We start from the raw sequence: 12,184 nt of genomic DNA on the forward strand, positions 1-12,184 counted from the left end.
CCCTCCCCCACTCATGCTCTGTCTCTCTCTGTCTCAAAAATAAATAAACATTAAAAAAAATTTAAAAAAAATTTTAAAAAAATAAAATGGCAAATCATATGTGACATGTATTATTAGCACAATAAAAACAGCTTTAACTAAAAAAAATGTATATTTGGAACTCTTATGCACATTGCCTTGATATTTATAACACCTTCTACCAGTTGACCTTAATTTTTTATACAAGTCCATTTGCCGAGGCCAATACTCTTGTGAGTCTCATTCCACATTTGCAGAATGGGGCTCAGAATGGTTGAGTGGTCTGCCCAGTGTTGTGAACTGAGTAAGGATGGGCTTTGATTGGAACTCCTTCAACGTGTGTACAGGCCTCTTGCTCTAACCTAAGCATTCTCATCTAGAGAAGGTTTTGCCTCTTGGGAACACTTGGAAGGATCTAGTGAAATGTTTGGTTGTCAGAACTGGGCAGGTGCAATTGCCCCCCCTAGACAGTTCAGGCCAGGAATGATGCACAGCATCTGCTGTTCCCAGGATACGTTCATCACAAAGAATTATCCACTACAAATGTCAACAGTGTGAAGGTTGAGCAACACTACGCTGGACCAGCACTTCTCTGATCTAAAGTTGCACAGAGGAACTGCATAAACAGTGCACAGCTCCACGTTCAAGGAGCATGATGCAGGGCTCAATCCAGGACCATGAGAACATGACCTGAGCCAAAAATCAAGAGTCAGACACTCATAAGACTGAGCCACTCAGGCACCCCTCAAGGAGAGCTTTTATATGCAGTTGTCTGAACTAAACCAAAATAAAACAGTTACCATGAATGTATTCTTCAAATAGAAGAATAAATGCCAAGAACAATCAGTAGCAGATTGTGATAATTGTCCTTATTTCTGTTCACTTTGATGATTGAATCAGTTAGCTATTGCTGCATAACAAGCCATCCTAAAAGAAAACAGTTTAATCTAATGTCCTTATTACCAAATGATATTGTATGTTGGGAGTTTCTTCTGAGCTGTGCTTGTCTCCTCGTGGGTCTATAGTCAGCCGTGAGTCTCTACCTTGTGTTTCTAAGGCTCGTCCATGATGTCATGTGTGACTATGGTGCTCTTTTCTCTTGAACCAATATATGATCAGCTAACTAATTCTGTATGTATTATTATCTCCTACAGTGGAGTTTATGAGGAAGGAGTAATCAACACTGGATTCACGTGGTTATAATATGATCTATTGGGAACACAGAATCTCTAGGAAAACATTTCTTTGTGTCCACACCAGTGTCCCCCAGGGAAATCATGTGCTCTGTGTTGGAGAAGCAGGAGGAAAATGTGCCTCAAGAACAGACAAAGGAAACTATAAATATCTCCTGTGTGCTGTCCCTCTGCCTGTGCCACCTTGGGCGGATGGGACCTGGCTGTTGCTTCCAGAGCCTGTAGCTTGGCTAGGAGACTCATGCTAGCCTCCTTCCTGCCATCCTGAGTGGGGACAGAGCTTAGTCACCATCAGGAACCATCCAGAAAGGAATTCAGACTTCCAACAGAGACCTCTCCCTCAGAGTTCCCAAACAGGTGAGTCCAGGAGCCTGGCAGGTCCGGCAGGAAAGGGTCAGAGAGACTCAAAGTCAGGTGCATTTACCTGAGGTCACCACACGGCCACCAGCCTAGCCCAGAACGCTGAGATCTCTATGGTCATTTGCTTGCCTGACCATGTCATTCTGAAAAACTACAGCGAACAAGGTCAGAGAGGGCCCTGTTCCTTTGGTACTTGCCTTCTATGGTGGAATCACAGTAGAATGAAATAAGTGTGTGGTGTAAGAGTCTCAGGCAGAAATCCTATGAAGACAGTGATTTAGAGCCAGAATGGTTGTCGTAGTATGTGCAGAATTTTGTAGAGAAAGTTCTGAACAGAGCTTACAGTGTTGTGCAAAGACCAGAAACAGGACCAGAGTGTGCCCACTGCTATTGTCAAAAAAGAGATCACAACGCAAAGCCCAGGAAAAACGAAGAAAAGATGCCACATCTGAAAAGTGAAAGGGACTTGTCCACCTTCTCTAGGATCACAGGACATCTGAATGAAACAGGCACAGAAAAAAAACAAGTCCTCTACTGATTCATTATAACCTGCCCAACTTTTGCTGTGCTTTGCATATTTCCTGTGCTGAAGTGTTTATTTATTCCTTGGCACAGGTTTCTCTTGAAACATTCACTCTGTAAGGTGAGCAACACCCTGAAGTTCCCACTAATTTTGTCTTCTGACTGAATTTAAGGTTCCTCCTTACTATTTTTGCTGGGCATCAGGGAGGTAACAAGACTTGGAATGTTGTCAGAACCGGGGATGGGCTTTCTTCTTCATGGACACTTAGGTTTCAGTGACTACCTGAACCATTAGATCTTTTGTGCCACTTCTATTACATTTCTCTCTCTCTCTCTCTCTCTCTCTCTCTCTCTCTGTGTGTGTGTGTGTGTGTGTGTGTGTGTGTGCGTGTGTGTGTGTGTGATTTTGAGCAGATTGTTTGTGTTTCATTAAATACAGGACAGAATATGAGCATGCCAGTCTGACTTGTCAATTTTATTTGTCCATGGGAAACATGAGCATTGGAATTCAGGTACAATTCCACATTGCTTGGGGGAATTATAATGGATCTGGCCAGCTTGAGTTATAGCCACTCCGACTTTAATAATTGGGGCTGGGGGTCAGAAGTCAGGCTAAGAGCACAGCCCAGGGAGCAATGATTTGGTGTGTGTGGGTGTCTGTGTGTGTACGTGTGTGTGTGTACGTGTGTGTGTGTGTGTGTGTGTGTGTGTGTGTGCGTGCATGCGCATGCGTGTGTGAGTGCCTTGTGGAGTGAGATCCATCCTCAGAGCAGGGGGTATATTAGACATGGTCTAATATATTCTAACGTGATTCTTGTAATACAGAGGCCAGAACTAAGCCAACACGTGGCATTCAGGAGGGCTCTATGTCAATTTACAGGACACTTTTGTAAGTAGATTCTAAAATACAAGCAGTGTATACCGTGGGCGAGTGACTCCTTCCTCTTGAAGGTTAACCAGCAGTGAGGACACCTATTTCCTTGAAATTGCCTGATACCACATCTGATCTCTCTCCTTTTCCTTCCCCTTCCCACACATGCTACCTATTTTGGATTGAACAGCTCATAGTATCATCCTCAGAGTCTTTGCAGAGACCATTCCCTCGGCCAGCACACACTTCCCCAGACATGCTCGTGGCTCCTGCCTTCCTTTCCCTGAGGTCTCCTTTCAAATGTCACCTGTTTACTGGTCTTAACAGAACACCAATTACAAAATAACACTTGTATCCACGCTCTCCTTTACACCTACTCTTGTTCTCTTCACAGCACTTGACACCCTCTGATGTCCTATTAATATTTTGATTTGTTTCTATTCAGTCTCCATCACTGCATCATAGTGGCTGTTGGTTTTCAGTTTCCTGTGCTCATTGTCTAGACAACACCCGGAACATGTTTGACACTCAGTACATATTCTTCGAATGCATGAAAGATATTCTTGGTAAAACAGTAAAATGCATGATATCTGTTGGGGAATGCAGAGAAAGGGACTGAAACGCCTAATCAAAGATGAAATGAGAAGGAATCCCTTCAAGGGGACAGTCAATACACAAGATACTGAATTTAATTTCTTGACTGCACGATATAAATTGGACCCTTTCAACTATGTGAGTAATGCCTTCAGGTGAAAATTGATATCTTTTTCCGGGGGCCAGTTCAACCTCATGGAACCAGGAAACGATACACGACTATTAGAATTTCTGCTTCTGGGATTTTCAGACGGTCCAGAACTGCAGCCCCTCATATTTGGGCTTTTCCTCTCCATGTACCTGATCACTGTGTTTGGGAACCTGCTCATCATCCTGGTTGTCAGCTCTGACTCCCACCTCCACACCCCCATGTACTTCTTCCTGGCCAACCTGTCCTTTGTAGACATCTGCTTCACGTCCACCACCATCCCGAAGATGCTCTGGAACATCCAGACCCAGAGCAAAGTCATAACCTATGAGGACTGCATCACCCAGATGAACTTTTTCTTAATCTTTTCAGTGTTGGACATCTATCTCCTGGCTGTGATGGCCTATGACAGGTTTGTGGCCATCTGTCACCCCCTGCAATACACGGTCATCATGAATCCCCGGCTCTGTGGGCTGCTGGTCCTGGTGTCCTGGATCACGAGTGTCCTGCATTCCTTGTTGCAAACTTCAATGGTGTTGCGGCTGTACTTCTGTACAGAGGTAGAAATCCCCCACTTTTTATGTGAACTCAATCAGTTGATCCAACTTGCCTGTTCTGACACCTTTCTTAATAACGTGGTGATGTATCTTGCAGCTGTGCTGCTGGCTGGTGGTCCCCTCGTTGGGATCCTTTACTCTTACTCCAAGATAGTTTCCTCCATTCGTGGGATCTCATCAGCTCAGGGCAAATATAAAGTATTTTCCACCTGTGCATCTCACCTTTTAGTTGTCTCCTTATTTTTTTGTACGAGCCTAGGAGTGTACCTCAGCTCTGCTGCTACCCAGAGCTCCCACTCAAGTGCCACAGCCTCGGTGATGTACACGGTGGTCACGCCCATGCTGAACCCCTTCATCTACAGCCTGAGGAACAAAGATATAAAGGGGGCTCTGAAGAGATTCTCTGTGATGGCAGTTAGAAAAGGTCCAATTGTCCTGCGGTTGAAGAATTTTCCATGATTTCAGTCCTCAAAGACTTTGAGTCAGAAGGTGTGATCTTTTTAAAGCAAATTGTGGACATAGAATTTGCTTTCATTAACTCCCTGTAATTTTCATTTTTTCAATACAGTACAATGTAGTTACTCATTTTATTAATTTTTTTTACCTCTCTCTGATATCCAACCATCTTCCCTTCATTTTCTTCTGTTATTTCTAAGTTGATTCCCAATCTGTTTTATGAAAAAATTAGCAATTCCTAGTTATCTATTGGAACTGCTTGGATTTCTTATGAATAATTTCTTCTCCAATGACAAAAATCACCCCACGTAATGTCTGTAGTTTTCCTAAAAAAGTAGTCATTTGTTACGGCTCTGATGGAAAAAAATTCAATCTGGCAATAGGTCATTTGTATTCTATTCTATTCTATTCTATTCTAAGATCACAGTTTTTCACTTTATGTCTGTCATTCCTTTGTAAATCATTAACTTAACTGCTCTTCCTGATTAACATATTAGCATATTTTATAACAGGCCATTGGTTTTATTCCCCTAATTAGGATTCTGTTCTCTTCTCAGGTCCTATGTCCCCAGTGCTTACATTAGTCACTGGCAAAACTGATTATCAAATACATGTCTATTAGTGGAGTCTATGGAAACAGGAATTCAAATGAATAGAATGACTTAATATAGCTTTGGAGTCAAAGATGACCTCGAATATGATAAAGCAAATTTTAAAGTGTCCTTTGTATTACTAGGCACTACATTTTCTTTTCAAGTACATCTCTCAATCAAGTATGGTGCACCAGTGGCAGTGTTTAAGGGGATTTATTTGCTGGGGTGAATAACTGGTTAAGGTGTTACAGTCAAAAGACTTATAAATAAAAACCATAAAATGTTGCTGAAAGAAATTAAAGAGGACATCAACAAATGGGATGGCATTCTGTGCTCATGCTTGGAAATTTTTAATTTAAAATTTAATTTTAGGATGGCTTTTTAAAAACTTTTCCCAAAAAAAACCCTTTTTGTTATTTTCATATTGTCATTGAATTTGTAGATATTTGGGGTAGTATTGCCATCTTAACAACTTTAAATTTAAATTTAAATTTTCTCCAACAAAGGACCATGGCTTTGCTCTCAGTCTGTGCTCCACATCCGGGACCCGCAGCATCAACACCACCAAGGAGCTTGTTAGAGAAGCAGAGTTGCTGGGGCCCCTGGAGACCTGAGGAATAAGAATTTGCATTTCAACTACAGTCCCTGGTGAATTGCGTGCACACTGAGGTTGGAAAAGCCTCAGTGGGGAACAGGTTTTCTCACCTTCTCACGGTTGGCCTTTAGACATAGATAATTATTGTTGTTGGGTGCTGTCCTGTGAAGGAAGGTACTCAGCAGAATCCCTTCAGACATGGCCAAATATCCCAAGAGCAACTCTGGTTGGGAACCGCTTCCCAGAGTTTCAGAACTGGAAGCTCCCAAGATAATTCCAATTAAGACTACATCCCTGCTTGGTTTATGCCTTTGAGCAGAACATTAAATTCCTCTGAGACCCATTTAGACAATAGAGAATAGAGCTGATGAAAGGATGACTTCATAGATAATACTTTTGTGAAAATTAAATCATAGAATCGCTTTAGTGTGCTAAGCTAGCCTATGCTGCAGAAAATCTAAACGTATCTCTTATAATTAAAATACACTTCATCATGAGGGAGTAAACAACAGTTCTCAACTTGTGATCTAACCATTAAATTCCTAATTGTTTTGGCTAAACTATCATGAAGCTAAGGAGTATAGTACCCAAGGTTTTTTTTTTTTTAATTTTTTTTAATGTTTATTTATTTTTGAAGGATAGAGAGACAGAGCGAGAGCAGGGGAGGGGCAGAGAGAGAGGGAGACACAGAATCCAAAGCAGGCTCCAGGCTCTGAGCTGTCAGCACAGAGCCTGACGTGGGGCTCAAACTCACAAGCTGTGAGATCATGACCCAAACCGAAGTTGGACGCTCAACTGACTGAGCCACCCAGGTGCCCAGTACCCAAGGTTTTATACTACAGGATCAAATTTCTCCCCTCTGCTGAAGAAGGAAATAGTAATTTTCTAGAGACATCAGGGATTGTGTCCCCACCATAAATCAATGTTTTGAAAACCTAAGGGAACTAATCAGATGAGTTCCTCAGTATTAGATTTTTGGGAAAACTTGAAGTCAGGGTTGTGATGAGGTGCTGGGAGGTGTGGACCACTGGAAGGTAGGAGATTAATGGAGAAGAAGGAATCAAAACTGAATTCACCTGGATTAGCACACAGTGTCCTAGGATCAGAGAGAGAACCAGCAGGAAAATTTCCCATTGTGTCTGGATCATTGCCCCATAGGGAGATCATGTGCTTACAGGTTAGAGTAAAAGCTGCTTAATGAGCAGACATAGGAGCTGTAAATATCTCCTCTGTAGTCCCACAGCGTGTGCAACTTTGGGCTGTACAGGACATTGTTCTTTCTTTGGAGTCCCAAGTCTGGCTGGGAGACCAGCACCTGACCCCTTCCTGCCATCTTGTGGGGACAGAGCTTCAGTCCCCAACATCAACCATCCAGGGAGTCCTCTCTTGGCTTTCTACATTCTTCCCTCACCGGACATAATTACTTCTGTTAAGTTTCTCAAGATCCACATATGAGTGAAAACATATGGTATCTGTCTTTCTCTTCTTGCTTTTGATTTAAAGCGAGAGACATCTGAGTCTTGTAACTGAATATGGATAGGCCATCGTAGGATTATTAACTGACCTAATATCAATATTGCTGTGTCTTGGGGAACAGGAAGGCCTAAGGAGAGGGAAGGAGATGGGGAACAATCAAACAGTGGATTGGTCGGAATACATACCATTTATCCATTAAGTTTTCTGTCATATGTGTGTGGTTCATGAAGCCTCAAAACAATGACAATAGTCACATTAGGGTCACAGATCACCATAACAAATACAATAATAATAATGAAAAAAATGAGATATTGCAAGAATTTCCAAATCGTGATACAGAGACATGAAGTAAACAGGTATTGTTGGATAATTGGTGCCAATAGACTTCCTTCACACAGGCTTGCCACAAACCTTTAACTTGTTTTTTAAAAAATTCCATATCTACGAAGTGCAGTAAAGTGCAATAAAACAAGACATGCCTGTTTGTGCTGTCATACATATGTCACATGATATTCTGAAGTCACACGTACAAATAGACATGAAATTCCAAGTCAATGACAAAGATGACTAGGTCAGAGTCAAGGTCAGGTGAACATGTTCTTTGGTAGATTACTGTCAACAAAACTAGAACCATTGTGTGATTTTCTGCACTATGGAGGAAAGGATCTAAGGAGTGTGAAAACATATCACTGAGGAATGGAGTCAGCTAGGAATAGTAAATGAGAAGTAAAAAAACCTGTCCAAGGAGAAGCCATGTAAGACGTATCAGGGAGCAATATTAGCTCCCAGTGTTAGCTAGCTGATCGGGGGTAATGCTAGCTAGTTGAAAGGGCTGAAAGAAATGTGCAAAGTGGGTAGAAACTCCGGCTGGATCTTTTTTGACTCTCTTTTCTGATTTTCCCCAACATCACTAAATAAGACAAGCAAAAACCTCCCAGTCTGAGATTCTGGATTACAGAATTGTCTTGAGGCAATTCAAGATGGTTTGGGCAGAGATAGCTGAATTCAATTGGCCTCAAGTATTAAAATTATTCCCTAACTCAGTCCTTCTAGATAGAGTACTGACTCTTTCCTTTCTTTTGTTCATTAATAAAAATGAAAGGATATTAAGATTCTAAAGCCAGAGTAAGGGAAATAGATTGCCAGCTGAGAGTCAAATGGCAAAATCAACAGTTATAATACAGCTGCTATAAATTCTGTACACCCTCACTCTGCTGAAAGTATATTTGTTCCCCCTCCATGCCCAACACAGAGCCTGATACACTTGAGCTGTGTAGTATAGACTGAATTGTGTCCCATTAAAATTCCTAGATTGAAGATCTAATCCCCAATGTGACTGTATTTGCAGATAGGATTTTTAGGAAGTGATAATGGTTAAGTGAAGTCATAAGGGTGGGGTACTAACCCAGTTGGGTTGGTGTCTTTATAAGAAGAGAAAGATCTCTCTCTCTCTCTCTCTCTCTCTCTCTCTCTCTCTCTCTCTCACTATCTCTCTCTCTCTGTCCCCACATGAACCAAGGAAAGGCCAGTTGAAGACAGTGCATGAAGGTGGCTTCCTACAAGTCAGTAAGAAGTCTCTCACCAGAACTCAATGATAATGGCACATGATCTTGGACTTCCATCCTTTATGACTGTGAGAAAATAAACTTCTGTGATCTAAGCTAATGTGTAGCACCCATTTGATGAATGAAGGAGGGGTACATTTCCCTTAGATAAATTACCCAAATGTTCTTCAATTTCTGAAAAACATATATGGAAGTTTTTATGGAAGTCTTTGTCTTTTGATGAAAAGATTATATATGATATAAGGCAGTAATATTCTATGTGCCCTGACTCTGGTTCTGAGTCCCGGGAGAAGCTTTTCTTGTCTCTTCAGAGCAATACTCCAGGAATAATTTTCTTTTTTGGTAGAGTATTATCCATATAAGTCATTCTTCTTGGACAGTCTTACCTAGAGCCTACGTGTAGGCTCCCCCAAGCCCCAATCATAGGGCTACCCAATCCATAAAAGATGATTTCTTCAACGGTGCTTATGAAGTGGGCATTAAAAGGAAACAAAAACTGCTTTTGTGAAAATGGTTTAAGACACAAGCCACTCAGAGAAGGTCTTTTAGGATGACTATTGTTTTAACTTGCCACCTTTGGACCAGTGTCCCTCAGAAATATTTTTAACTCAATGTGTTCACAAATGTATGCACCCATGTAAATATTAGTTCAGGAAAGACATCTTGATTATCTCACATATTGATTATCTCAGAGTTTCTGTGGGCTGGGAATCTGGGCATGGCTTAGCTAAATTCTCTGAATCATGATCTCTCAAAAAGCTACAATCCACCCATCATAAGTTGTCAGGGTCTTATGTGAAGGTTTGACTGGGGAAAGTTATATTTCTAAGTTTACATCATTTTTAGAAGGATTCAATTTTCAGGAGCTCTTGGCCTGATGGCTCCATTTCTCCTGTAGATGTTTGCTGGAAAGCATGTAACAAGCAGGAATACTAAGCAATAAAAATGAACAAACTATTGATACATGACACAAGTTGCCACATGGGACTCTCCAATATGGCAGCTTGCTTCATCAAGATGTGAAAGTTAAGAAGGCAATAGAGTCTGCTAGTAAGACGGAAGTCACGGTCTTTGAAAACCTAATCACAAAAATTATCTATCACTTCTGCTGTACCCTATTTATTAGAAACAATTCGCTACATCAGTTTCACATTCAAGGCATGAATAACATGAGATGAAGACTACAGGAGACCATCTTAGAAGTCTGCCTACCACACTCATCATCTGGTCAACATTTGGTGTTGTCAAGTTGAAAATGCCACTTTAGCCACTTCAATGGCATCTGCAACGGCATCTTATTGTACTTTGGTTTATATTTCTCTAAATGACTAATGATGAGCAATTTTTTATACATTTATTGGACATTCATATATATTTTGTGTGAAATATCTCTTCAAGTCTTTTAACCATTTTTATTACATTATTTGTCTTCTTACCATTGAGTTTTAAGAGTGCTTTATGTATTCTCTATGCAAGCCTTTAGTCAGACATAATATGGTAGATATTTTCATCCTATCTCTTATGCTACCTCCTAAAAAATACCGATAAATTTTTTAATAATTAGTATCTTATTTTTAAGCAATATTAGGTACTCCAAAGTCACAAAGTTTCTGTCTTATGATTTTCTGGAAGTATTATAGTCTTATCTTTTATGTTTAGGTCTATAATCCATTTAAAATTAATTTTTGAATGTAGTATAAATTGGCATCAATGTTTATTTTTTGCCATATAGATATCCAATTATTCTAGTACTATTTGTTGAGAATATATTTTCCTATTAACTTATCATGTCACCTTTTAAAATAATTTGATTGTATATGTGTGGGTTTATTTCTGGGCTCTATGTTTCTTATAGTGATTTATTTATATGTTGTAAGCCAATATCACAATATCTTGATTACTATAAATTTGTAATAGTTTGGAAATCAGGTAGTATAAAAATGCTAACTTTGTTTTTCCTTTTTCCATAGTTTTTGGGTTTTCTAGATCTTTCAAAATGCATATTCATTTTAGAATCAGCTTAACAGTTTTTACAAAATTGCCTGCCAGAATTTTGATTGAGATGATACTGAATATGATAGATCATTTCTGGAAAGAATTCCAAAATCTAAGCTCTAGCACTTGTTAGATGTGTGACTATAGAAGTTACTTAACCTTTCTGTGCCTTGGTTTCCTCATATGTAACACGTAATCTCCATTGCAAATACCCTACAGTTTTTGAGAGAAATAAATTTTTTCTGTATGTAAAACACTTAGAACAACATTTACATATAGCAAGTCTCATGTAAGTATTAGCTATCTGAATGTAATAATGATTACTTGTACTTCATTTGTCTTGTTTATTATGCTGTAGCAGGAACTATAATAAAGATGATTTTTTTAATGCTTGATTTGTTTATGATTTTATTGGAATGCTTGTATGGTTTCCCCAGTTAGTACACTGTTAATGTACGTCTAAAGTAACATATCTTCATGATAATAAAGAAAGCGACCATATATTTTAAAAAGAGCAGCTTTGAACAGACAGAAATAATTCATGAACTTGAAGACAGGCCAGTTGAAATTATTGAGTGTTAGGGGCAGAAAGAAAAAAGAAATAAGAAAAGCTAAACAGAGCCTAAGAGACTTGTGGGACTCCATTACCAAAACCAACACAAGCATTAAGGGAGTCCGGAAAGAAAAGAGAGAAATGGGCAAAAAGAAGTAATTGAAAGAAAGAAGCAATTATTTGAAGAAGTAATTGCTGAAACTCCCCAAATTTGATGAAATAAATTAATCTACATATCCAAGAAATTCAGTGAACTCAAAGTAGGATAAACAAAGAGATTCACACTGAGACACATAATCAAACTACTGAAAGCCAAATATAGAAGAGGTAATCCTGAGTTCAGTAAGTGAGAACTCATCATGCATGAGATCCTCAATAAGATTGTAAGCCGATTTTTCCACAGAAACTTTGGAGGCCAGAGCCAATGGGATAATATATTTAAATTACTGAAAGAAAATATTGTCACCTTAGAACTTACACCTCATGAAAGTGTACGAAACATGAAGGAGAATTTCAGACATTCTCAGATAAACAAAAGCCAAGGCAGTTGGATTCCTACTGGACCCGCCCTACAAAAAAAACCAAAGGGAGTGCTTCAGGTCAGAATGGAAGGACACTACACAGTAACGTGATGCTTTAGGAGGCCAGAAATATCTTGGTTGGAGTTAAATACATGGGAAAATACAAA

General features: G+C 39.7%; 1 protein-coding gene across 1 annotated transcript; it reads left to right on the forward strand.

Moving 5' to 3' along the window:
* The first annotated feature begins 3,744 nt into the window (after positions 1-3,744).
* On the forward strand, positions 3,745-4,722 carry LOC106986327 (olfactory receptor-like protein OLF4). Its single transcript, XM_015084497.3, has one exon. The coding sequence runs from the start codon at positions 3,754-3,756 to the stop codon at positions 4,720-4,722; it is 969 nt and encodes a 322-aa protein (XP_014939983.2). The 5' UTR covers positions 3,745-3,753.
* The last annotated feature ends 7,462 nt before the right edge of the window (positions 4,723-12,184 follow it).

This window comes from Acinonyx jubatus, chromosome A2, assembly GCF_027475565.1.
Source record: "Acinonyx jubatus isolate Ajub_Pintada_27869175 chromosome A2, VMU_Ajub_asm_v1.0, whole genome shotgun sequence".
NCBI classification, from domain to species: Eukaryota; Metazoa; Chordata; class Mammalia; order Carnivora; family Felidae; genus Acinonyx; species Acinonyx jubatus.

Excerpts from the sequence above, each read along its gene's own strand:
- LOC106986327 (XM_015084497.3), top strand. The coding sequence starts at position 3,754 with ATGGAACCAGGAAACGATACACGACTATTAGAATTTCTGCTTCTGGGA.